This window comes from Panicum hallii, chromosome 9, assembly GCF_002211085.1.
Source record: "Panicum hallii strain FIL2 chromosome 9, PHallii_v3.1, whole genome shotgun sequence".
Classification (NCBI taxonomy): Eukaryota; Viridiplantae; Streptophyta; class Magnoliopsida; order Poales; family Poaceae; genus Panicum; species Panicum hallii.
In genome coordinates, this window is record NC_038050.1 from 842,847 (window position 1) to 865,381 (window position 22,535).

Consider the following 22,535-nt stretch of genomic DNA (forward strand, 5'->3'; position numbering starts at 1 on the left):
GCCAAGCCAAGCCATGCATTATTATTGGCGTTCGTAGCATTTGCTTCTCCATCCTGGGTTCGTCAGGATTATATATGCTGTCTGCTCCGAATTTCTCGCTAGTAAAAAATGAAGAGTGAGAATGCTCTCTAGATTACCATAGAATATAGAAAAGTTGTTGGAGAGTACAGAGTTATAGAAAATAATTTTTACTCAAATATCTCTCTAGAGAGTAGATTTTAGAAAGACTCTTGAAGATGCTCTAATTAACGGAGGGCGAACGCAGGCTCTCCTCCTTCCACATGGAGGACCTCCCTGAGGTACATACAACGAATTACTCCTTCAAAAAATCGTATCGACACACTCTCAATAAACGATCAAAACTCAACCCTGCTTCCTATCATCTGTGTCACAGGAGATCAAACCTCGTGTAATGTCCCTGCTGTCACTGAAAGAGGCTGCAAGGACAAGCACTGTGGCCACAAACTGGAGAAGCCTCTGGACGTGCTACCCTAACCTTTGCTTCGACGGCAGCAGCAACGTCGAAGAGTCCACTGACGAGGACGACGACAGTGTGAAACTAGAAAGATAAAATTTCATCGCGACGGTAGATTCCATCATTCAACAGCACAGCGGAACAGGGCTCGATAAGTTCAGCATCATCAAGTACAGCCTTAAGACCAAGTCCCGGGATCATCTTGGTAGGTGGATTCGCTTTGCCACCGGATCAAAGGCCAAGGCTATAGATGTTGACCTGTGGGCAAAACGGGAAAGGGTACGGCAAGCCACACAAGTTTACAACTTCCCTCTTGAGGCTTTACGCGCTCAAGAGGGCCCTTTCATCCGGTCCTTGTCCCTCAAGTATGTTTCTATGAAGCCGCACTCGGAGATGATGTGTGGCTTCACAAAACTGAGGAGGCTTCTTTTGCACAGTGTTCGCATAGTTGGAGATCTTCCAGGCTTGCTAAACGGTTGTTGGGCTCTCGAGGACCAGGAGCTCATCAAGTGCTATGGTGTCGCCGATCTGAATGTACCGTGCCGACTCGATAAGCTTAGGCGTTTGGTGATTTCCCAAACGCCTGTCCACATGGTTGGTTTTCATGTTACTGGCCTTACCCAGTTTGAGTTCAACGGGGATGAGATTCCTATAGCACTTCATGGTTGCTCAAAATTGGAAAAGGCGACCATAGACCTTGGAGATGCTTCCGTAAAACAAAAGAGCAATAGAGCACTGTGCTATGCATTCACTGAAATTCCTGGTATTTCGGCGGTCAGAGTGCTAAACTTGCATGCTTATATGGATCATCAGAGGCTCTGGGCCTCACAGGTACTACCTTTGGCTACTCTTTGTAACTAATTTCTTTGCTTAATCAAATGGGTGTTAAGGTTTTCAACATTATGTGTGATCAGGTGCATACGTGGGTGACAAAACCAACGCACATGTTTATTAGTCTGAGGCATCTGACTTGTGAGATGAGGATCCTCGTCCAAACAGCCAAAATGGAATTCTTCAGTTGGCTCACTATATGGATCTTGCACCCCACCTGGAGACACTGCAAGTGCATGTGAGTAATCCGACTCTTTTCTTGATTTAACTATGCATCTGCGGTGTATGATTCTGACTGTTGATTCTTTTCACTTGGTGGCTTCCAAACTGAAACAGATGATGCGTTATGCCACTGACCGCTCCTGCTGGCGTGGTGAGGTTAAAGGGGAGGAAGTGTCCTGCTGCATGCGCCGTCTTGATCACCTCAAGACAGTCTACATGAGCGGGTTCCGGTGCTACCGGGCTCAGGTTGAGCTCTTGTGCGGCATCCTGAAAAGGGGCTCCGCGCTTGAGCATGTCACCATAGAGCCAAAGGCGACAGTAGCGGAAGATTCCCTGTCCAGGATTTTTGGCATACCTGAGCGAGAGATTCGTGAATGGGCTCATCAGACCTCAGAACGCTTTGGTAGAACCATCACGGCTGTACAAACCTCAGAAAGCGAAGGTGAGCCAGAGATTCCCTGAATTCCAGTGTTTGATGACTTCTTCCAAGTAAAAGCCGAGCTTGTAGCCACGATTGAAAGCACTATCCTTGTATTTGCCACAAAATTGCTAAAACTGTATGAAGCATCCGTGTATTACATTATTACACAGTCCAAAGAAGGCAGAGCTAGCTCTACTTGTTAGCAGCTGTCTCTCGTCAACTTGACAACTTCTCAATGGGGCTTCCACACATCGTGGTTGTATCCTTAGCAGTAAGATTCAAACGGCACGATTTTGCCAATTATTTTTCTTCAACCACAATAACCATGCCTATGTGCAATTTGTTGATGGTGTTTCACTCTTCTTGACGCCAAAAGCAATATAGTTCACACTGATATCATCTGACAGAGACCACTCTCCACTCAGCGGATTATAAACGAACCCTGCCATCTCTTCAACCTGGTGATAGATGTCAAGTTATTAGAAACACAACTTACAATCAAATTCAACATGATACAGTGATTAGAAACTTACAGAGACAGCAGCTTTTTGCAGCATTAGGGAAAGCTCCTCAGGGGTAACCAGTTTGGACCACTCATGTGTGCCTCTAGGAAGCTGCATAAGTACAATAATAACTCATAATGTGATAGCAATCTTAAGCTGCACTTCACCCTTAAGCAAAACTATGCTCGTATAATTATAGAAACATCATAGCGCTCTGGAGATTTCAACCACTATGCCCATCAAAGGATTCTGACGAGGGTAAAAAAAGAAATCAGGAACGAGCCGAGAAAATTAAACTGACATGGCTTTGATTTCAGAACAGTGACCAGTTTAATTTACAGGTTCTTTTCATTAGATCATTAAGCTTTTCAAATTTGAAATGAAGTCTTCAATTTCAAATTTGAAATGAAGTCTTCAATTTCAAATTTGAAATGAAGTCTTCAAGGACGTAAACCACTGGTTTAAGGATCTAGGACCCTGGTTCTGACAACCCTACAAGGAAACAGCTAGCTACACAATGCAAGGACACTCTCTACATGTACAGTCCGTGGCGTCATATGTTAGGAGGGACAGAACTACCATGAATTTTGTTTACAACATATCTGAGTATATAATAATTCCAAAAACTGGTTATAAGTTATAACTTGGGTTCGTAAGAAGAAGTAGCTGTCATAAAGGTATGAACTATGCACTACAAGTTGCACTCTCTATAGTCAAGACATCACGAAGCTAGCATATTTATCCAACACAATGGGCATATTTATCTCAGAAAATGAAGCTAAAACCTGAAAGAAGGCTAACCCATCTGAGGATGTACTCAGCAGCAACTATTGCGGTGGTATATGCTCTCATTGAACGGTTGATTGTGGAAACCAAAGTGGCACCATTAGGAATTGTCAAAGCCGAGAGAGATTCGCAAAACTCCAAAGGATTAGCGACATGCTCAATCACCTGTAAAATATACAAAGTTCAATACATATTCCAGATCCAAAAGTACATAAGTTAACAGACCTGTAAATGAAATGAACCGAAAGAAGAAAAAGGTATCGGTCACATGATTTAAAGACTCCATTGTTTGGAATGAGCATAATCAATGCACACAAGTATAAACAGACAGATCCAGATATACGTGAAACAAATTAGTCTTACCTAACCTTTATGACTGGCCCAATACAAATATAAACATATTTTCTCTTAATGATTAACTAATGCCCACAAAGTATTGTTGCTGTACGATCTATATTTCTAATAGGTAATTGCTCTCAGTCAGAGAAAGATAGCACAAATGAAAAACTCTATGCAGTAAAGTACAGGACCAACAAGGTATCTTTTTCAGTATCATTCAAAACAATAGGCTCCTCCATACTTTTTTGAAGGAGGATGGGTACAGATGGAACCAGAAATAAGCATACCTCAAGAGAAATTACAGCATCAAACAGCCTTTTCTCTTTTACCAGTGCCTCTGCATATAAACAGTTTCCATATAAACAAAGGAATCAATCACTACGCTATCCAAATTCATTATCTTGGAAAGGTAATGTTCATCCTTTGTAGTACGACTAATTCTTACATATAATTATTAAGATTGCAATCACAACAGAAATGCAATAGGTAAATGCTGTTAGAACCATATAATGAAGAAATCCTTCAAAAAGAATGTTGTTAACTCAACATATAAATTAATTTAGAGAGAGGGAGAGACAGACCAGCTGTTGTGCAGCAATACTCAATGGAAGCAGTTGTCGGATCAGATGCCTAAGAACAGAAGAACCAAGAATCATTGACTGAAGGAACACTGAAGTTACGATTATTGCACTTAAGATCCCAATATAACTCTCAAGACAAACAGACATAGATATGTACCGCGTGAATACTTGCGATCTTTATATTCTTGTCAGCAGCATCAATTGCAGTAACTGTAGCTCCCATCCGAGCAAGAGGCTGCCATCCAGAACCAAGATAGAATTATTTTATTATTCTTTTCCAGATAGATCAAAATACAAAGGAATGCCTGTTACATCCACAATTGCACTCAAAACAACCTGAAAGGGATTGCATCGACAATAGGATATAATGCTGACACCTTCAAACCAACTAGTTACCTTATATTATGCCAGGTTTACAAATTTACTAAATTCATGTGCAATTTCCAAGATGAACTAGCACAAGTGTTGAGGTTTGCATCCGAAATCACAAAACCATTTAAAAATGGAAATAAGGAACCATTTTAAGCATTTCCTACGTACCAATTTTTTTCTCTAAATAGTAAATAGTAGGTAGAAAACTAAGATGATAAATGATTTAAATCCATGTCAAGCTTGACTCCGACTTTAGGATAGGTAAAGTGAAGGCAATTAGGAGTTTCATTAGTTTAAAGAATTCAGCAAGTCACTGCTAAATTATTATACATGTGGCAATAACATCAACATAAGATTGATTTTAACCAGCCTGCCTATCCATTCAAGAGATTTCGATAAGCAATGTTAAATTAAATTCTACTCAGCTCGCTGATCTAAATCAGGACAATACATACGAAATTCACACCAATCATCAAGCCATGAATAATTAACACTGATAATCCCATTCTGTAAAGACATCCTTAAAGGAACAAAGTTCATGGATGCATAAGACCACCAGCTCATTTCTGTAATCTGTAACCATTGCCAAATGAACCACACACTTATCCCGTCATAAAAAATTATTGTCCCTTTACTATGAAAAGTGCCAGAAGGTAGCAATTCATAGAGATGATTGACAGAGGCAGCATCTACCTCTGACAGAATGCCACCTCCACATCCAACATCAACAACTTTGAGGCCTTCAAGTGGCTTAGATGAATATGGATCCCTCCTGAACGGATGAATATGCACACTTATGCAGTTAGCTACAGAGAAAAATAAATAAGGAGTATGTGTTGTTTCTTAAGAGTTAAGACATGTCAACTCATAGTCCAACAAGAAGTTTTCAGCCCAGACATATATGCAAATGGAATACTATACAAATTTACGAATACCATTGCTGATTTGGTTAGTCTACTAAAGCATAGTAATTCATTAGCTCAATCAAGAAGTTAATCCTATAGAAAGGCACTGCCCAGGAACCCCACTAAGAGATGCTATTCACAAATAGCATGATTTATCCTTTTTTTTGTCTTTAAAATAGTAAGATATGCTATGAAGGAAACATTAAATCTGCTCATAATTGGTAAAATGAATGTGTTAAATGGCTGCAGAAATGAAACAACTTCAACATTCAACCTTAACTTATTCTTGTACCATTAGAAATATAGTTCAGCAGTAGATTTCAAGTATATTTATTCAGGCGGTTCATATCAGAAAAATGGAACAAGTTCCAAGGGTGCAGCAATGTACCTGAAATGTCTACAAAGAGTGGAGCGGATAAAAGACAGTCGGGTTGGATTCATCAAATGCAAAGGTTTGAATGGACCGTTTGCATCCCACCTGTTATTCCAGAAATAGGACCGTCATCAGTAAGCAATAAGGCACAAGGAGATACCTGCAGTTCCCTACCAACGTCATTCATTTGTCATTCACTCCCAACCAGTGTTAGCTGAACAATCCCATCTTATTCTGGTCTAATTTGTGGGCTTCCTTGAAAGTAGCTTGCAGAATGCTGATATTTTGCAAACATGTGTGCCGATTCAACAACACTAGCTATCTACATCCAACCCCCAGCCAAAGGAAGCAAATGTATGAAGGATGATAAAAAAGAAATACTGGTATTCCTGGTTCTCTTTGTTTAGAACATTGTTTTAACCATTTCATGGCTGCATATGATAACCAACATCCAGATGCAGTTATCATGCCAGTAGTGATCCCCTACAGTGCCCATCACTGCAGGAGACCTCCTCGTGATGAAAATGAGTCTATTCCAATCCGGAACAGGTAGGCCAATTAGTCAGTTATAAACTCTAGTGATGTGGCTCTCATGCTACAAACGCTGTTCAACACCATCCTTCGAATACACCCGCGAACGCTCAAAATCATGCCGTCGTCAAAGCCCATAACCGCTCAAAATTTCATACAAGCATTTAGCAACAGCACGGGAGTCCGACGTCGCAAGCAAAGGAGAGGGGATCTCACTCTTACCAGGTCTCTGCGATGGCAGCGAACTTGGCGACCTCGGCGGGGTTCAGCGACGAGACAGTGCGACCGCCTCCGCCCGACCGCGACGGACCCCGAGGCGGAGATGGAGGAGGCGGCGACTGCGGCGGGGCCGAGGAGGAGGCAACAGAGGCGTGACGCCGCCATTGGGGGAGGATGGTCTGGGAAGGATAGTGGCTGGGGTTCGGGATTTGTGCCCCGCCGTAGTGTGTGGAGGCGGAGGAGAGAAGGGCGCGGCGTAGGGAGGGAGGCACGCGGCGGAGCATCGTGCGCCGCTACCGGAGCACCGGCAAGGTCACGTGGCGTTTGGAGTGGGAAAAGCAGGGTGGAATTGGGAAATAGAGGACGGCGGCGGACGTCGAGACGGTGCGGATAGAGCAGCGGAGCGGCGGCGCGAGGAGAGGCGGTGGCGCGGGCGGGCGGCGCACGGCGGCGATGGCGCGGACTGCCGGCGTGACGCGGAGGGTTTTGGGTTTGGTCACCCGATCAGGTAACCGTGTGTGGACTTGAATCCCTATGGTGGAGGCCCAGAGCCCAAACAAACCATGGGCTCTATAATCAAAAAAGAAAAAAAAACCCGTGGGCTCGCGCGGCCGAACCCACACCGAGGACCGAGCCGACGGAGTCAGTCTCGCTCGCTGCGCCGGCCGCCGCCATGGAGCCGTCGGCTTCGGGCTTGGCGGCGCGCGGCGACCTGCGCTCGGCGCTGCCCTTCCTCCCCGTCGTCCTCCGCGGGGACTCGATCTTTTGGCCGCCCGCAGCGCAGGAGTCGCTCAGGGCGCTAGCGCTCGGCCCCGACGTCAGCCGCGTGGCCTCGGGGGACGTCCTCGCCGACGCGCTCACCGACCTCCGCCTCGCGGTTGCCCTGCCCGCGCTGTCCCCGCGCGCCGCCGACGGTCTAGCCCTCTTCTTTGACGACCTTCTCTCGCGGGCCCAGGCGCGGGGCTGGTTCGCTGAGGTGGTCCCCAACCTCGCTCGCCTCCTCCTCCGCCTCCCAGCGCTGCTTGAGGATCACTACGACAAGGCCGCCGACGACGCCTGGGGGCTCCGGATCCTGGCGTCGCAGGACGCGGGCATTGTGCACCTCAGCCAGGAGCTTGTCGCCGCGCTGCTCACCTGCGCGCTCTTCTGCCTCTTCCCCACGGACGGTAGGGCCGAGGCGAGCCTTCCCAACATCAATTTCGACGGCCTATTCGCGTATGTCCTCTCACATTTTGTGTTGTTTTGCTAATGGGTGGAAGTCGAACTGGAGTAATAATTGTGTGTCTGTTCACTGATCGATCTACAGGGCTCTGATTCACAATGCAAGGCAAAGCCAGGAGCAGAAAGTGAGGTGTCTTGTGCACTATTTCGAGAGGGTGACTGATTCTACACCCACTGGTTTCGTTTCATTTGAGCGCAAGGTTCTTCCGCGCCGTGCTGTCTCAGGTGGTCTAACCTATCCTGACGTCGATGCGTGGATGAAATCCAGTGCACCCCTCTGCCAATTCCGGGTAAGAGGAACTACATACTGATCCTGAATGCTCCTTACGAGTGTATATTTTGGAGCTAAAGTTGGTAAATAATTTGCTTCCTGGTACTGGCAAGGCTACTACAAATGGAAAAATGCTCTAGTACGCTCGCTGAACTATGATGGCACATAGGGATTTGTTGTCTTGCATTCATTATTAGTCAAGTTACCAAAGTTTTCTTACTGTTGAGATGAAATTTACTGATTGTTTGTTTTATTTTTCATTAGTAGGTATTTTCCTCAGATTTTATTGAAGATGAGGAACAAGAAGCCCTTGAAGTCGACTTTGCAAATAGGTATTTGGGAGGAGGTGCACTTTCCAGGGGCTGTGTGCAGGTATCTTTCTTCCAATTGACAGATTATTAGTTTACTCAGTCTTTAGATTGATAGCAAATGTTTCTGTTTGGACTATCATAATCATGTGACTGTTCATTTGTTACCTTTAAGAAAAATTTCTGCATCTGTATGAGTATTTGAGTGGTAGTTTATCCATCAATCCTATTGTACATTAAAGAAATTAACTTTTTTGTGTTCTCCTGTGAATTGAAATGTCTTTAACTTGTGATATACATATTACAATGCTTTGTAGTTTTCTATGTAACTGATCTGTCTTTTTCTCTACGGTGCAGGAAGAGATTCGCTTCATGATAAACCCAGAACTGATTGTGGGTATGCTCTTCATGGCTTCCATGGATGATAATGAGGCCATAGAAATTGTTGGCGCAGAAAGGTTCTCACAGTATATGGGGTTAGTTTAAATCTATCCATCCTTTACTTGATTTTAGTTCGTAGATTCAACAAGAAGTAACTGATATGATCCATGGGTTGATTTCCTTTACGACACCCTATTCTTTCCCCTTACAGGTATGGCTCCTCATTTCGCTTTGTCGGTGACTATTTAGATAGCACGCCCATTGATTCTATGGGTAGACGGAGAACTAGGATAGTGGCAATTGATGCTTTGGACTGTCCAACTAGGTTACAATATGAGTCAAGTGGTCTCCTAAGGTAAATCAAGTTACTATTTTGGAGCCTATAGCTGTCACTATTCACATTCTTCGCCGGCAAATATGTTTTATGGTTTTAGCATTTCTAATACACCTTTATTCAGGGAAGTGAATAAGGCTTTTTGTGGATTTTCCGATCAATCAAAACTTCAGCTCTATACAAAGCTTTTTCAGGTTGTTTAACTAATCACTCTGTTAGTCTGTTGAGTTTTCTTTACCAGCACTTCCTTTTTTTTTGTTTGAATAACCTTTTTGCAGCTAATATAGCTGTATTCAACACTGCAATCTGTAGTTAGGGTCATTTCTTGAGTTCTCATAATTACCAATGATATAACTGAAGGCAGATCAAACAAGATAGCACTCTGGTGCATGTGTATATAATCTAAAGAAGGCTTAACATGATTAGCTAGAATCAACGATACATACATAACATCAGAAGTATGGTAGATATATCTGCCGATTATGTTTTATGATAGATATATCTGCTGATTATGTTTCACCTTTATAACACTGTTCAGGATGCTAATAACAAGGATATCAGTCCAAGAATCAGTTCCGATGAATATATAGGGGTTTCGACTGGAAACTGGGGTTGTGGCGTCTTTGGTGGAAACCCTGAAATCAAGAGCATGATCCAGTGGATTGCTGCATCGCAGGTACAGGAGAAATGAATGTTAGGCTTAGTAGTGCATCTTAACCATGTTCCTTTCCATTTGAATACCACTACTGATTGATGTATGTATGGTCATGATTGGAGCACTCAATTTAATTTCTATGCCTTTTGTGACTGTAATCTGAAAGTTCTTGATTGTGCAGGCGCTCCGACCTTTTGTGAATTATTACACTTTTGAGGACGCATCTCTGGAAAGATTAGGGGAGGTACAATACATCCCTTCCACACAACCTTCACTTACCTTTCATGTTAAGAAAGTTGGACCTTAGCTGCACCATTTCTAAATTTGGTAGAGGTTTGCATGTCTATGATGTTGATGGTTCTGTATTTTTCAGATATATGGTATATTCATAAGGTTGTGTTGATCCTTCTCATTCGGTGCAGTCCAATGGACTCTCTCCTTGGACTGACTCCCGATGGGGTCTGGTCCATTCTTAGAAGCTGAACGCTGCGCATCGCACAGCAGAAGTTGATATGCTGATCTAATGTTGATAGAGTTAATCATAATTCTGGTTTTTATGCTTCTCTTTCATGTTTCCATAACCTTTTTCCGGCTGTATCATCATGTGTGGCACAGGTGACCCAGTGGATATTACGTCATGGATGGACGATCGGTGAACTGTGGCACATGCTCATCGAGTACTCATCCCAGAGGTCGAGAGGGGAAACGTTCAAGGGCTTTTTCGCCTGGCTACTTCCCAACGGCTGCCCCAAAAATGAAGTGGATTACATGTCTGAATAGACCCAATTTTGAGGTCAGAATCTGTCAGGTCCCTAGAAGTGCTGCGTTACTTGTGTAGATTTGTGTAACTGTGTGTGCTCGCGAACAGAGGGGGAACAACAGTTGATTGCATCCTTGCACAGTTGCCCGTTAGCACTCTGGACGCTTGCTTAAAATTGTTATGAATGTAACAAGCTCGCCGTCGCCGAAGTTGGAAACTGCCTCGTTCATTCGTGGGGCACGTGAAGGTCACCGCTCGACTGTTCTTCGATCCGCTGATGCTCTGGCCTGTTGGTGCATGACTGCATGCTGGTACCATGAGTCTGTATTTGTCTATATTGTTTCCATTGATTGTTTCACCTGTCAAAAGTCAGAAACAATGGCTTTTCACCTTGTTTCTTGTTGCTTCATAAGAGTGAATCCATTTTATGGGCGAAAGGCGGGGGCTTTAAATCGACCGATGGATTGCTTCACTAACATCATTAACAAACAAAAGAATAAATAAGGGGATTCGAACCATCAGAGCAAAGGTTTTCTCTTTGTTATTTTTACAAATAGAAATAGGTAACCAATTTCCAAATTATGGAATAAAATTGCGCTATAACAATAAGAATTCCGCGGGCCCTTTCCGCTCTAATCAGATAAAGGGGGGTAAGGACTCGCTAAGTTCCTACTTTTTCATGTTTACAAGCTGGATCCTCCGATTACTAAAGAGATGAACCCAATCCAGAATACGAACCGTAAAAGAAAACACCTATTAAACCAATCACAAGAATACCAGGAACACGGGTCCTGTCCATTTGCATTGTAATCCAGCTTACAAAATTCAAAATCCCTGTCAAAACAATATGAGTGGAATATATGTATGGAAACATTTGAGGTGCTGCGACGCGATTGCATACAGCATCGCGCAACACGGGGTCTCCTCGTCCAGCCCGGCGTCGCCCCACCACCGCAGCGGTGGCAGGGCCATGGTCGCCAGCAGCACAGCAGCAGCAGCTTCTTCCTTGCTGCCGCGCGCCTTGAGTTCTACTCGGCCGTGGCGTCGTCATCCACTCTGTCTTCCATGCTGATGCTGTCACGCACGCCGTGAGCCCGTGAAGCCGCGCGGCGCCTGGACTAGACGGAGCCCGCGGCGGGGAAGTTGAAGTTCGTGGGTGTTCCAGTGCGTGCGGATGGTCTCTGTGTGTATCCTGGCTGGCGGGGCATGACACCGGAGGCGGCCCGAGCACGGAGATGGATTCGGGGACTCGGAGACGGCCATGGCCGGCGCCATCTGCGGTTCCCAACTTTGTTTTTCAGAAACATCCATATAATTGGCATAAAACCCCCTAAGATATTTACATAATACCCCCTAAATCGGATCGCGATTAGTAATCGCGATCCGGATATTTACACAAAAACCCCTACATGTTTTCAGAATGGTTCCTCCGCCATGACGGCCGCCGGGCTCCCCTTCCCCTACCGCATCCGGCTCCGGCGACTGCCGCATCGTCGCGGACGTAGATCCGCTCCTCCTCCTCCTGATCTTGGCGCCAGTCTCCCCTACCGCATCCGGCTCCCTCCGCCATTCCCAGCCCCAATCCTCGTCGTCAGTACGGGCGCCGGCGACGGCCAGAGGTGGTTTGGCGCCGCTGTTCCCACGCAGGAGCGAGGCCCTAGCAAGAGGCAACTTGCGCTGGCCTGCTGGGGCGGCCAGGAACCATGAACGCTCGCCGCCGCCGCCGTCGCCGTCGCCGGAGTTGGGAACTGCCTCGTTCATTCGTTAGCACTCTGGACGCTTGCTTAAAATTGTCATTTATGTAACAAGCAACGATTAACTGCAGAGAACTCATGATTGAGTAAACAGAAAAGGGTTTATTAATTCCTTTACTTATTCAAGAGGAGCCACAACTTACTGTTTTGCACAACATATAACATGATCACGAACAATATTACCAATTGTTTGGCACAAGAACGAGCTGGAGTATAATGAGCATTCATTTTTTTATTTATTTTACTAATTACTACTGCAGAATCCATTCCGTATTATGCTATTATGGGCTGGAGTCTCCAAGACAGTTTTACTCTGCAGAATTCAGAGTGTTTGGGTTTGCCATCCTCTTCCACCTTGCGATTTTCTCCATTCCCTGAGTAGTAGTAGTAGTAGTAAGAAACAATTTATTACTGGAAGCATTCGTGTGCATAATTCATCCAAGTGTAAATTCAAGTACCTGTCGTGGTTTGACAGCCACATCGTTGTCTTGGATGCAAGTGATCACGAAACCCAGGGGCTTCAGCACCTCCTCGTAGCTGCAGGCGTCAGGCATGATATACTTTTGTGAGAACTGATATGTCATCGTGTGAGTTAGCATTTGCTAGTACTGTAGTAGATGGAGAACCACAAACAGCTAGTGCCGTCGTCCATGATGAGGACGATCGCGGCGTCTTACTCGAGCACTGTTGTGTTGAATGGCGGCCCAGCCTCCTGACCTTCAGCCTACCATGCAGATGCAGATGCAGGCATCAACAAAGAAATCATTGATCAGTTTGCCTTGTTGAACTGAAGAAGAAGCTAAGGTCTGTATAGGTCAATGGTTTGCTGCAGTAGTGGCTGCTATCAGAATTCAGAATTACCAGGTACATGAGGGTAATGAGCTCGCCACTGGGCTTGAGCAGGTCGGCCATTCGCTTCGCCCATGCTGGCCTCATCGACGGGTGGAAAGCGCAGAAGAATCTGAAGGGCGTGCATGATCGATCCGTCCAACGGACAAGAAATCATTTATTTTTTTCATCAGGAAAGTTATACTAACTATGCTAGGATATGATCACGCACGTGTAGTCGAAGATGAGGTCGAACAGCTCCGGCGGCTCCCAGGTGAAGAAGTCCGCCGCCACGAAGGCGAACAAGCTCCCGTCGGCCGCCGACCACTGTTTGGCCTTCGCAACGGCGCTCTCGCTGATGTCGAGGCCGACGACGAAGCGGCCGGGGCCGGAGAGCGCCACCACGTCGTACCCCTGCACGAATTGATCGCACGAGATCAAGATTCAAGGCAAGCTCGTGCATGTACTGACGGAGACGGACTGACCGCGCCGCATCCCGGGACGAGCACGGTGGCGGCGTCGCCGGAGGGCAGTGTCCCGGACTTGGCGAGCTGGACGACGGCCGGCGTGGGCTGGCCCAGGTCCCACGGCGTCACGCCTTCCTCCCAGCACCGGCTCCACCCATCTGCGCACGAGTAGTCAGAAATGGTTTGCATCGATGATGCACAGATGGCAAGCAGCGATGTACCTTGAGAATATTCCGGGCCGCAGATGAGCTGCCGCACGCGGGCCACCGCCGGGTTGGAGGCGTCCAGGACCTGGCCGCCGGCGACCGCCGTGGATGTCATGGGCCTCCTACTTTTAATCAACTGCTAGGAGTATGTATCAAATGGGCTGCGAGCGTAGTGCTTCTACTGCACAGTTAGTTAGTGTGCTCAATATATACTGCGACGTAATTGCTTCAGATGAGATGTATTGACCACATTGACGAGCAGGATTGGGAGAGATCAGACTCGTGTGTTTGCCAAGCACGGGGAGATCTCGATCGATCACTTCGTCGTCTCGCCGGCCACCACACGTCCCCTGTGTGGTGTGGCCAGTGGCAGCTTGGCCGGCGCCCCAGTACCAGGCTCTGCTCTGCTCTGCTCCCCTCTCCTCGTCACAATAAATTGATGACCTTGATGGCACAAACTACACATGGAGAATAATTGCATTGGGTGACTGACTATTCGCGAGGGCAAAGCATCATCGGCCCCAGAATCCAACTTCACCACAACAACCCTTCGGCTTCTCACCACACGATGTTTAAGTTGCGTGAGGAGAAAAAAAAAGAAGGTAAACTATGAGAGGTTCAGATCATGACAGGATGGACAAACAGAGTCTATCTCTTCATTAGCATTGCAAGGCAATTCAAGCTAGGGAGTACAAGTGATGATGACCCTTCTTCAGACACTAACAGTATACACATGTTCTACAAAAGTTCAAAGGCATTCCTCCATGAAGACTATAAAATATCTTCTCTAAGGAGGCAAAGGCTAACATGCTGGCTGGCAAAACAATCGTGACCACCATTTTTACTAACTACGACATGCTACAATCTGCTACTGCACAGAAATCTTTGACATCTACATCTGCATACGGACATCTAGGCCTGTATCTTGCATCACATCCAAGAGCTCTGCAAGCATCTGATAGATAGACACGGAGTCTGGATGAGACATGTCTCTTGCAACAAAGGCGTGGACCTCGTTCTTCACCTCAATCCAGCTCTCCCCGGCTTCCTTCTTCACCCCCGCTTCGTCCATCCTCCGCCGCACCCTTCCGGCGTCCTGCCATTCTCCGTGCATCGCGTAGATGTTCGACATCAGCACGTAGCTCGCAGAGTCTAGCTCCGAGAGCTCCATGAGCCTGTCTGCGGCGAGCTTTCCCATATCCAGATTCCTGTGCAGCTTGCACGATGCTAATAGCGTCTTCCAAATCAACGCATCAGGCTCGAACGGCATCTTTTCGATCATGCCCAGTGCCTCATCGAATCTGCCATTTCGACCTAACATGTCGATCATGCATGCATAATGGGAAGGGGTCGGTATGATACCGTATTGATCGGTCATTAGTTTGAAGAATATCTCCCCTTCCTTCACCAGACCTGCATGATTGCACCCTACCAAGACTCCGAGAAATGTTGAATCGTCTGGCTTGCAACCACTGGAACACATCTCACTGAATACCTCCAGTGCCATGTTTGCATCTCCATGCTGCGCGAAACCATGAATCAGTGAGTTCCAAGATGTGACATCATGAAGATTCATGACATCAAACGCAAGCCTTGCAGATCCAATTTGACCACACTTGGAGTACATGTTGATCAGTGCATTCCCAGTACAGATTTTGGAGTCACACCCCACTTTCAGTGCCAGGCAATGAAACTGCATTCCTTGATCCAGCAATGCCAGGTCTGCACAAGAACTCAGACCACTAGAGAAGGCATAGTCATTCGGTGTGAAACCTTGTGAGTGCATCTTAGACAGCAACGCTACAGCCTTCTCACCAAAACCATTCTGGAAGTAGGCAGAAATAGCAGCCGTCCAGCTAACAAGGTCAGGATTTTCAATCTTGTCAAGCACAGCCTCGAGTTCTTCTGCAAGACCACTTCTACCATACATGGAGAGTAAAGCGTTCGATACTCGAATATCTGTCATTAAGTTGCGCTTGATGGCTGAGCAGTGAATTTGACGCCCCAGACCAGCGGATCCACAAGCGCCAAGAGCAATTGAGAATGCATACTCATTCGGCTCCACGCCCTCTGAAATCATCTCGGTGAACACTCGCAGTGCATCTTCCAACCGTCCATCCCTAAGGCACAGCTTCATCATGGAACACCATGACACCACGTTCTTGGAGTTGAGTTTTTGAAACACTAACTTTGCCATGTCAGAGTCACCATTCCTTGAATAGAGATCGATCAGTGCACTTGATGCATAGACACTCTGCAAACCCATTGCCTTGACCATGTACCCATGTATCTGCTCACCGAGAACTCGCGGGCACGCTGCCAGAATGCTCGTCATCGTGTGCTCGTTCGGCTGCAACCCCTGCCTCATCATCTGACAGAGCAGCTCCACAGCCCGCGCGAACTCACCGTTCCTGCAGAGCGCCGAGACGAGCGAAGTGTACCCCACGACGTCCGGCGACTCCATCCGGCGGAACACCTCCTCGGCCGCCCGAAGGGAACCGCACCTCGAGTAGAGCTCTACGAGGCAGCTCCCGATCCAGGCGTCCCCCGCGAAGCCCGCCCGCACGGCGAGCGAGTGCACCTGCTCCCCGAGGCCGAGCGCGCCCGCGGCCGCGCACGCCGCCAGCGCCGCGTTGCACGCGAAGTCGTTGGGCGCGACGCCGGAGTCCAGCATGGCCGCGAACATCGCCGCGGCCGCGCCGGGGCGGCCGTTCCGCGTGCACCCGGAGATGGCCGAGGTCCAGGCCACGACGTTCTTGCGGGGCATCCGGTCGAACAGGTCGAGGGCGTCCGCCAGCCTCCCGGACTTCATCAGCCCGTCCAGCCGCTTGCAGTCCAGAACGACGTCGGGCGGCTCGGCGCGGCGCCCGTGGTCATCCGCCGCCGTGGTCGGACGGGCATGGCCCGGTGTCGCGCGGAGGAGCCGAGGCGTGGGTGGGAGCTTGGCATCGCGGCAGAGCGGGACGGAGGGAGAGGATAAGGTTCGCGGCCATGTAGTAGCCCCTACCATGGGTGGGAGGAGTGCGGCTACCTGCTCGCGAGGCCCACCTGTCGGCGCCAAATCTTTCCTCGATCAAAGTAGACGAAACATGCCATAGAGCCATAGAACAACTAGTAACAATCTTCGTTCATTCGTGTCCAAAACAAAAGGGAAAAAAAAAAGACAAATCCTTATTCATTATTTTTTGGATCGAGACCAATAATGCTTGAGATTACAGAGGCTCTTAGTTGTGGTGCGAGGTAGAGTTGTTGCTTCCGAGTAACCGCCGGCCTTCCACCGCCGGTTGGCGCGACGGCGGCGACGGGCAACGAGGGTTGCAGACGACGCAGTTGGCCCTGCACTCATCCCGCGTGTCGTAACACGCCCTGGGCTCCGTGCTCAAGCAGCAGTAGCAGGTGCTCCAATCTGATCCGCACTTGCTCCACTGGCAAAACACCAGCACAACATCGCTGTCGTTTGAAGAAGACGAACGCCCGCCGGCCTCCAACAGCTGAGGACGACCTGTTTGTTGCAAATTAATTGATTCCCGTTTATCAGTGCAAAGAGCTATATATACATAATGATGACATGAACATGCATGATACTTACATTGTGATTCTGGAAGCGACGCTAGGAGCAAGAACACGGCTGCCACGTACGCTAGGCCGCCGTCGCGGCACCGACGACCCCTCATGTTTGATTCTACCTCTGTAAGCTAATCAGACGGAGTCGTAATCCCAATACAAAAAAAGAATCCCTGCCAGCCTGGCCTAAACCCTAGCAAGTTTGGGTTGCATACCTGCTGGGTGTGTGTGTGTGTGTGTGTGTGTGTGTGTGTGTGTGTGTGTGTGTGTGTGTGTGTCTATGCATTACTCATGATTACCACCAAATACATGGAAACATATCGATCGGCATTATTGCAATCACAAACCTGTTCATGGCAAGGTTTGATTTCTGGGCGCTTGAGTATCTGGAGATGGGAATACAACGACCATCATACACATGATGTGCTGTCAAATGAATATCTGCAAATGGGGGCATGGATACGTTACCAGAAGCGCTTCCTGGCAAGAGCATCTGCAAATGGTGGAGAGATAGCAAGCCCTGATGGATCGTAACCTCAAGGACGGAGCCTAGGTGGTCTCGAACGGCTGGCAGGCATTTCATCGAACAAGTGCCAGCCGCTCTTCTCATGGCCCGGAATCTGAACGGCTACCATTATCATGCTCAAAACCTTCAATGGTTCGACTATCTCAGGTGGCGCAGCTGTTCACCAAGATCTTCAAGGAGAACTCCAATGGAGACTTGACAGGAGCGCTTGCCACTGCTTGCTGCAGGGAGAACTCGGGGATGTTCCGACGATGCAGCCGTGAGCGCCGGCGTGGGACGGGCCTGGCCTGACGATCGGCGCGCACTGGCGCTGCCCGTGCAGGAGTGGCAAGGCGGCCGCGCCTTCCGTCCAACTCAGCCACCGCCTCGGCGCCTCCCCGCCGAAAACCCTAGCACCTTACTTTCGCCCTTCCCGTCCAAAGGAGCTTCGCCCTCCGGTAGCATCCTCGGCTGTGGTCGGAAGCAGAGGCGGCGGATAGGCGGCCCGCGCAGTTGAGCCACGAGCATCGAGCAATAGGCTTGGGAAGTTGCTGTTGGCGGACGTGCCATGCAAATGCAAGTGGCTCGATCGTGTTAACAAACGAGAAAATAACGGGTCGGGTTGGTTCTTTCAAGATGATGCGTATGTACACATGTTAGTTGGGGTAAGATCGATGCCACGTTCCTCCTACTCCTACAGAAAGAAGAACCCCCACGAGCAGCCACTGCACAGCAACGTATTTCCAAGGCGTGCTCTCTGTTAGATGATGAGGTTCCAAAATCCCAAGTGCGACTCCATTTGGCCGGCCTGCTTCAACGCTACAGCGCTCCAAAGTCCTCGGCAGCGCGGTGCTCCAAAGTCCAAACGAAGAAAGGATTCCTCACCCAGTTTCCTGCACGTTGCATGGAGGGCAAGCAACAATCGTAAGAAGATGGACACGGAATTTGGAAACCTATATAGCTCAAAAAGAATGTCGCTTTACATTTCACTGACATGAACATTTCCTAGCTAAACATACAAAAGCTTCCCTTACAACAAAACAAATACTACACCATGCTGATGGAGCTGTGTCGCCCCAATGATCATCCCACGACAAAAGTACAGAATAATTAATTAAGGTTGTTCTACAGGCTCACATGTAAAATGCTAAAATGCCAACCCATATTCAGAAACACTTCCACATGAGACCTTCTCTGAGGCAAATGCTAACATATTAATTCCTAAGGCAAACATGACTTATCATCTCGACATGGCATAGACTCCATGCTACTATAAAGGAGAAGTTCTCAAGAGAAAGAAACCTGAATGGCAAACCCCGGACCCCGACTCCAATAGCTATGATGTCCGTCTGCCATAAGGCACTTGGTCGTCCTACATTTGAGACAGTGCATCAGTATATATGATTACCACTAAAGTATATACTAAATAAACTGCAACGTACATTCACCTGATACATGCTATTAGGAAACACCCATTGAACCCTAGAGTGCTCTGCTGTTGATGTAGGTTGGCCAAACTGCACGGTTTGCGGAAACTATTTTAAGTCTTCTCCTTTATTGCACATATTTTATTCAAGAGAAAAATTCAAGTGCAGCATAGCAAAGAATAAACCTGCAAAGTGTTTCCTGCATGCAGCTGGTTACCAAAGTGGTGCGGGTGGCCAGATTGCACCCCGTAACGGCTATCAAATGATAGCTCGCTTGGATTCACTTCTTCCTGGAAGATACACAATTAAGAGTAAATATACTGTCAAGAATCTCGTATCTGACGATGGTTTAGCAACCAATTATTGAGAAAAGCGAGTACCATGAGATCAACAACTCCATGTGTCCGGACATGAGTGCCAAGGTTTGAGGCGGTAGAAGAAGAATGAAAAGCACCTTTCTGAGTTACATCTGTTGATACTAATAAGGAGTCCTGTCATACCAAAAAAGATGGTTACCAACAACAACGAAATGACGCGAGAAGTGCACATAATGGAAGGAAACACGTTATTCCCAAGCTGATTTACCATAGAATCCACGCTTATCTCTTTACTCTTCTTAGGAGGACGGCCCCGGCGCTTCTTCGCTGGACCCCCCTCAGATGAACCAGGCTGTGTATGGCTGTCACCATTCACAATCGCACGTTCAGCTGGTGTAAGTTTCTGCTCCAAATCACGGCACAGATTATCATCAAGAAGGGTCTCCTTAATGTCTTTTATAAGCCTTACTGCATGCCTATACTTCTCATCTGATGACATTCCAATCTCAACAAGATGAAGGAACTGCAAAGAAATATAATCATAACGCTCAACATGATTATTTGTTGCCAAATCCTTTGATGGATTATCCGGGTAGTGCAGCAGCTTGAAGTCATTCCGCCATCTGCTAAGTACATAACAAGGGAGTATGTCATATACTTGCTGCCATTTAAGCACAGATAATGCATGCCTACAAATGATGCCACTAAACTGAAATAGACCACAGTTACACTCCATTCTGTTTGCCGCCATACAGTGAACAACCTCGTACTTTTTATTCAGCATTTCACTGGCTGGCTCGGTCAAATCAATAACTATAAAAGAAGATGCTGATCCATCTAGCTGAACTTGACAATGCATTGTTGCCTTCAGCTCATCCTGGAACTTTATAAACATATTCAAGGTGTACAATCTGGATAGCTGCTCTTCCATTGGGTACTTTGATATGAGGACCCTGCTGCTATTTAATGAGTCAAAATCATCCTGTTGCTCCATTTTGTATTTCTTCTCCAAAAGCATCATGTAGCTGGCAAGGAATGACACCAATGTGGTCTCTGAGTTGATTGAATCCTCAAAAAATGCACTTGGACTTTCATGCTGGCTAAAAGTCCAAAGCCCAGCCCAGAAGGCATCCTTGAGGAAGGCAGGGGCCCACAAGTGTCGATTCTCATACAGAAAGGTGATCCATTCATTGTCCTGAAGGCCAAATCTATCAATCCAGTTCTTCCACCTTGCATCAAACTCATCATCATTCAAAGAATCATATATTACAGTCTCCAGTTCGGTTCCCATTGCTTCATATTCTGGCATTTCTCCTAATTTTTCTGAAACACTTCTCAGTACATGCCAATCACTTATTCTATGGCGTGTTTTAGGAAACACTTCTCGAACTGCAGCTTTTATCGCGACACATTCATCAGTAACTACAGCATTTGGAGATCGTCCTTTCATACAAGTTAACCACGACTTGAACAGCCATAAGAAGCTCTCTGTACTCTCATCGGACAGCAAGCCACAGCCTAACAATACAAGCTGGCCATGATGATTCACACCCAGAAATGAAACAAGGGGGACTTGATACTTGTTCCTTAAGCATGTTGTATCGATCAAAATAGCATCACTAAAATATTGATATGCTGTCCTGGATCTTGAATCAGCCCAGAGAACACTCCTTAGATGGCCTTCTACATAAAAATCCATGACATAGAAGGAGTTTGGCAGCTTTGCCTGCATCTCTGCGAAAAAACTGTTGATGGCCACGACATCAGCTTCCCCAATCTTAAGCCTTCCCCAGTCATCAAATATTGGGACATCAATGTCACCGGCAGCCGAGCATTCTCCTCTGGCAGCCCTCACCACGAGATCTTTGCTCATTCCACTTGGCAGTGTCTTGTAGCACCTCAGAAAGCGTGCTGCGGATGGATTCAGCGCGTGGTTGTGCTCAAGGTTCACATCCGTTAGGTGCAGCAAGCCGTCCCCCCACAGCCTGGCGACCACGGTGGCCTGGCAGTTGGTCTTGGCCGTCGGCCTGGCCTGGTAGCAGGCGTCCTCCTTGCCGTTCCCCCACTTGTTGCAGACGAGCACGAGGCGGCGGCAGAGGCCGGCCTTGGTGAAGGAGGACTTCTTGACGCAGACCCCGAAGCCCGTGCGCAGGGCGTAGCGCTTGTAGAAGTTGAGCACCTCCTCGTAGGACTTGAACACCATCCCGTCCCTCGGCGTGCGGTCGTCCCCGTACTGCGCCGCCGACGCGGCGGCGCCGTCGTCCAGCTCGACGCTCTCCGCCGCGGCCGCGGCCTCGACCATGGCGGCGAGCTCCTTGCTGCCGGGGGAGATGTCCCCCGCCTCCTCGTCGTCTTCCTGGTTGCCCCCGAAATCCAATTCCTCCCCCGGATTCATGCCCACCTCCATCATGATTCCCTCCTGCTAATCCCAACCCAATCAGAGGCGGAATCGTGCGGAACAAACTCATAGAACAATAGAATTCAGCCAGTGATTCAAACAAGCTAGGGTTGCTTACCGACAAGAGAAGAGATCAATCTGAGTCCGGCGGGAGGGAGGAGGAATACGAGAGAGCAATTCTTCGAGGTGGGCGGGGGTGTGAGAGTGTCGCTGGGACGAACGGGCCCGGCAGCCAACCGAGAGGGGAGCGCCGCCGCAGGCGAAGGCAGGAAAGAGAAGGCTTCGAAGTGAGGGGCTACTTTGGGAAAAAGGAGCTCGGTGGCAATTTTGATATTTCCTGGGGTTGTTTCGCACAAATGGTGCGGGACGCTGGGAGGAAGGAGAAAAAACTTTAGGAGGGCCTCCGAAGGAGTTCACTTTTTTCTGAGAAAAAAAAACAAGAAGTTCATTTATCCACTCTAGATTCATCTCAAAACGAAAATGCCGTGCAACTTTAGTCCACAAATCCACTTTAAATTGAATAGCTGGTGCAGCAAAAAAATTGGCTCATTATGTGCCTGCCACTTTCAGCGACTTCCTCT

General features: G+C 47.6%; 7 protein-coding genes across 13 annotated transcripts; 2 read left to right on the top strand and 5 right to left on the bottom strand.

Moving 5' to 3' along the window:
* The first annotated feature begins 281 nt into the window (after positions 1-281).
* On the top strand, positions 282-1,963 carry LOC112875432 (F-box/FBD/LRR-repeat protein At2g04230-like). Its single transcript, XM_025939284.1, has 3 exons — positions 282-299; positions 395-553; positions 608-1,963. Exons 1-3 carry the CDS (start codon positions 282-284, stop codon positions 1,334-1,336), a joined length of 906 nt encoding a protein of 301 aa, XP_025795069.1. The 3' UTR covers positions 1,337-1,963.
* Positions 1,964-2,042: 79 nt separating this feature from the next.
* LOC112873851 (ubiquinone biosynthesis O-methyltransferase, mitochondrial-like) lies at positions 2,043-7,078 on the bottom strand. 2 transcript variants are annotated; one of them, XM_025936927.1, is made up of 9 exons: positions 6,562-7,072; positions 5,824-5,913; positions 5,224-5,302; positions 4,316-4,393; positions 4,159-4,207; positions 3,865-3,914; positions 3,254-3,403; positions 2,483-2,563; positions 2,043-2,407 (listed from the first exon to the last, which is right to left on the bottom strand). In XM_025936927.1, the coding sequence occupies exons 1-9, from the start codon at positions 6,840-6,842 to the stop codon at positions 2,279-2,281; spliced, it is 987 nt and encodes a 328-aa protein (XP_025792712.1). In that variant the 5' UTR covers positions 6,843-7,072; the 3' UTR covers positions 2,043-2,278. The 2 variants fall into 2 exon arrangements, 1 of the variants encoding a protein (XP_025792712.1); XR_003224835.1 differs by having other exon boundaries at positions 2,340-2,407; positions 3,238-3,403; positions 6,562-7,078.
* Positions 7,079-7,177: 99 nt separating this feature from the next.
* Positions 7,178-10,925, top strand: LOC112874175 (poly(ADP-ribose) glycohydrolase 1-like). 3 transcript variants are annotated; one of them, XR_003224911.1, is made up of 10 exons: positions 7,178-7,773; positions 7,865-8,069; positions 8,318-8,422; positions 8,716-8,834; positions 8,951-9,094; positions 9,198-9,267; positions 9,612-9,749; positions 9,910-9,972; positions 10,102-10,253; positions 10,344-10,485. XR_003224911.1 is itself a non-coding variant. In XM_025937367.1 (9 exons), the coding sequence occupies exons 1-9, from the start codon at positions 7,232-7,234 to the stop codon at positions 10,506-10,508; spliced, it is 1,551 nt and encodes a 516-aa protein (XP_025793152.1). In that variant the 5' UTR covers positions 7,178-7,231; the 3' UTR covers positions 10,509-10,925. The 3 variants fall into 3 exon arrangements, 1 of the variants encoding a protein (XP_025793152.1); XR_003224912.1 differs by having other exon boundaries at positions 10,102-10,234; positions 10,344-10,483; XM_025937367.1 differs by lacking the exon at positions 10,102-10,253 and having other exon boundaries at positions 10,344-10,925.
* Positions 10,926-11,094: 169 nt separating this feature from the next.
* On the bottom strand, positions 11,095-12,521 carry LOC112874176. 2 transcript variants are annotated; one of them, XM_025937368.1, is made up of 3 exons: positions 12,386-12,521; positions 11,898-12,307; positions 11,095-11,763 (listed from the first exon to the last, which is right to left on the bottom strand). In XM_025937368.1, exons 2-3 carry the CDS (start codon positions 12,247-12,249, stop codon positions 11,195-11,197), a joined length of 921 nt encoding a protein of 306 aa, XP_025793153.1. In that variant the 5' UTR covers positions 12,250-12,307; positions 12,386-12,521; the 3' UTR covers positions 11,095-11,194. The 2 variants fall into 2 exon arrangements, with proteins under 2 accessions (XP_025793153.1, XP_025793154.1); XM_025937369.1 differs by lacking the exon at positions 12,386-12,521 and having other exon boundaries at positions 11,095-11,776; positions 11,898-12,285.
* On the bottom strand, positions 12,330-14,070 carry LOC112874178 (probable thiol methyltransferase 2). 3 transcript variants are annotated; one of them, XM_025937370.1, is made up of 7 exons: positions 13,759-14,070; positions 13,556-13,695; positions 13,303-13,484; positions 13,104-13,203; positions 12,920-12,966; positions 12,701-12,779; positions 12,330-12,616 (listed from the first exon to the last, which is right to left on the bottom strand). In XM_025937370.1, exons 1-7 carry the CDS (start codon positions 13,856-13,858, stop codon positions 12,551-12,553), a joined length of 714 nt encoding a protein of 237 aa, XP_025793155.1. In that variant the 5' UTR covers positions 13,859-14,070; the 3' UTR covers positions 12,330-12,550. The 3 variants fall into 3 exon arrangements, 2 of the variants coding, with proteins under 2 accessions (XP_025793155.1, XP_025793156.1); XR_003224913.1 differs by having other exon boundaries at positions 12,554-12,616; positions 12,869-12,966; positions 13,759-14,069; XM_025937371.1 differs by lacking the exon at positions 12,330-12,616 and having other exon boundaries at positions 12,713-12,779; positions 12,876-12,966.
* A 307-nt stretch (positions 14,071-14,377) lies between these two features.
* Positions 14,378-16,899, bottom strand: LOC112874174 (pentatricopeptide repeat-containing protein At2g27610-like). Its single transcript, XM_025937366.1, has one exon. The coding sequence runs from the start codon at positions 16,751-16,753 to the stop codon at positions 14,636-14,638; it is 2,118 nt and encodes a 705-aa protein (XP_025793151.1). The 5' UTR covers positions 16,754-16,899; the 3' UTR covers positions 14,378-14,635.
* A 1,507-nt stretch (positions 16,900-18,406) lies between these two features.
* Positions 18,407-22,304, bottom strand: LOC112874173 (protein FAR1-RELATED SEQUENCE 6-like). Its single transcript, XM_025937365.1, has 7 exons — positions 22,073-22,304; positions 19,825-21,975; positions 19,620-19,730; positions 19,425-19,529; positions 19,261-19,329; positions 19,115-19,184; positions 18,407-18,705 (listed from the first exon to the last, which is right to left on the bottom strand). Exons 2-6 carry the CDS (start codon positions 21,964-21,966, stop codon positions 19,149-19,151), a joined length of 2,463 nt encoding a protein of 820 aa, XP_025793150.1. The 5' UTR covers positions 21,967-21,975; positions 22,073-22,304; the 3' UTR covers positions 18,407-18,705; positions 19,115-19,148.
* Between the last annotated feature and the right edge of the window lie 231 nt (positions 22,305-22,535).

Coding starts and splice junctions, on each gene's coding strand:
- LOC112873851 (XM_025936927.1), bottom strand. CDS start 6,842: ATGCTCCGCCGCGTGCCTCCCTCCCTACGCCGCGCCCTTCTCTCCTCC. Junction 5,914..6,561: donor GCTGCCATCGCAGAGACCTG/GTAAGAGTGAGA, acceptor CTGGAATAACAG/GTGGGATGCAAACGGTCCAT. Junction 4,208..4,315: donor AGATCGCAAGTATTCACGCG/GTACATATCTAT, acceptor TTCTGTTCTTAG/GCATCTGATCCGACAACTGC.
- LOC112874178 (XM_025937370.1), bottom strand. CDS start 13,858: ATGACATCCACGGCGGTCGCCGGCGGCCAGGTCCTGGACGCCTCCAAC. Junction 13,696..13,758: donor CGGCCCGGAATATTCTCAAG/GTACATCGCTGC, acceptor ACTCGTGCGCAG/ATGGGTGGAGCCGGTGCTGG. Junction 13,485..13,555: donor TCGTCCCGGGATGCGGCGCG/GTCAGTCCGTCT, acceptor CAATTCGTGCAG/GGGTACGACGTGGTGGCGCT.
- LOC112874176 (XM_025937368.1), bottom strand. CDS start 12,249: ATGAACGAGGCAGTTCCCAACTCCGGCGACGGCGACGGCGGCGGCGGC. Junction 11,764..11,897: donor AGGAACCATTCTGAAAACAT/GTAGGGGTTTTT, acceptor TGGGAACCGCAG/ATGGCGCCGGCCATGGCCGT.
- LOC112874174 (XM_025937366.1), bottom strand. CDS start 16,753: ATGGTAGGGGCTACTACATGGCCGCGAACCTTATCCTCTCCCTCCGTC.
- LOC112874175 (XM_025937367.1), top strand. CDS start 7,232: ATGGAGCCGTCGGCTTCGGGCTTGGCGGCGCGCGGCGACCTGCGCTCG. Junction 8,070..8,317: donor CACCCCTCTGCCAATTCCGG/GTAAGAGGAACT, acceptor TTTCATTAGTAG/GTATTTTCCTCAGATTTTAT. Junction 9,095..9,197: donor GAGTCAAGTGGTCTCCTAAG/GTAAATCAAGTT, acceptor ACCTTTATTCAG/GGAAGTGAATAAGGCTTTTT.
- LOC112874173 (XM_025937365.1), bottom strand. CDS start 21,966: ATGATGGAGGTGGGCATGAATCCGGGGGAGGAATTGGATTTCGGGGGC. Junction 19,731..19,824: donor AGATAAGCGTGGATTCTATG/GTAAATCAGCTT, acceptor TTGGTATGACAG/GACTCCTTATTAGTATCAAC. Junction 19,330..19,424: donor ATGCAGGAAACACTTTGCAG/GTTTATTCTTTG, acceptor CAAACCGTGCAG/TTTGGCCAACCTACATCAAC.
- LOC112875432 (XM_025939284.1), top strand. Junction 554..607: donor CTGACGAGGACGACGACAGT/GTGAAACTAGAA, acceptor ATCATTCAACAG/CACAGCGGAACAGGGCTCGA.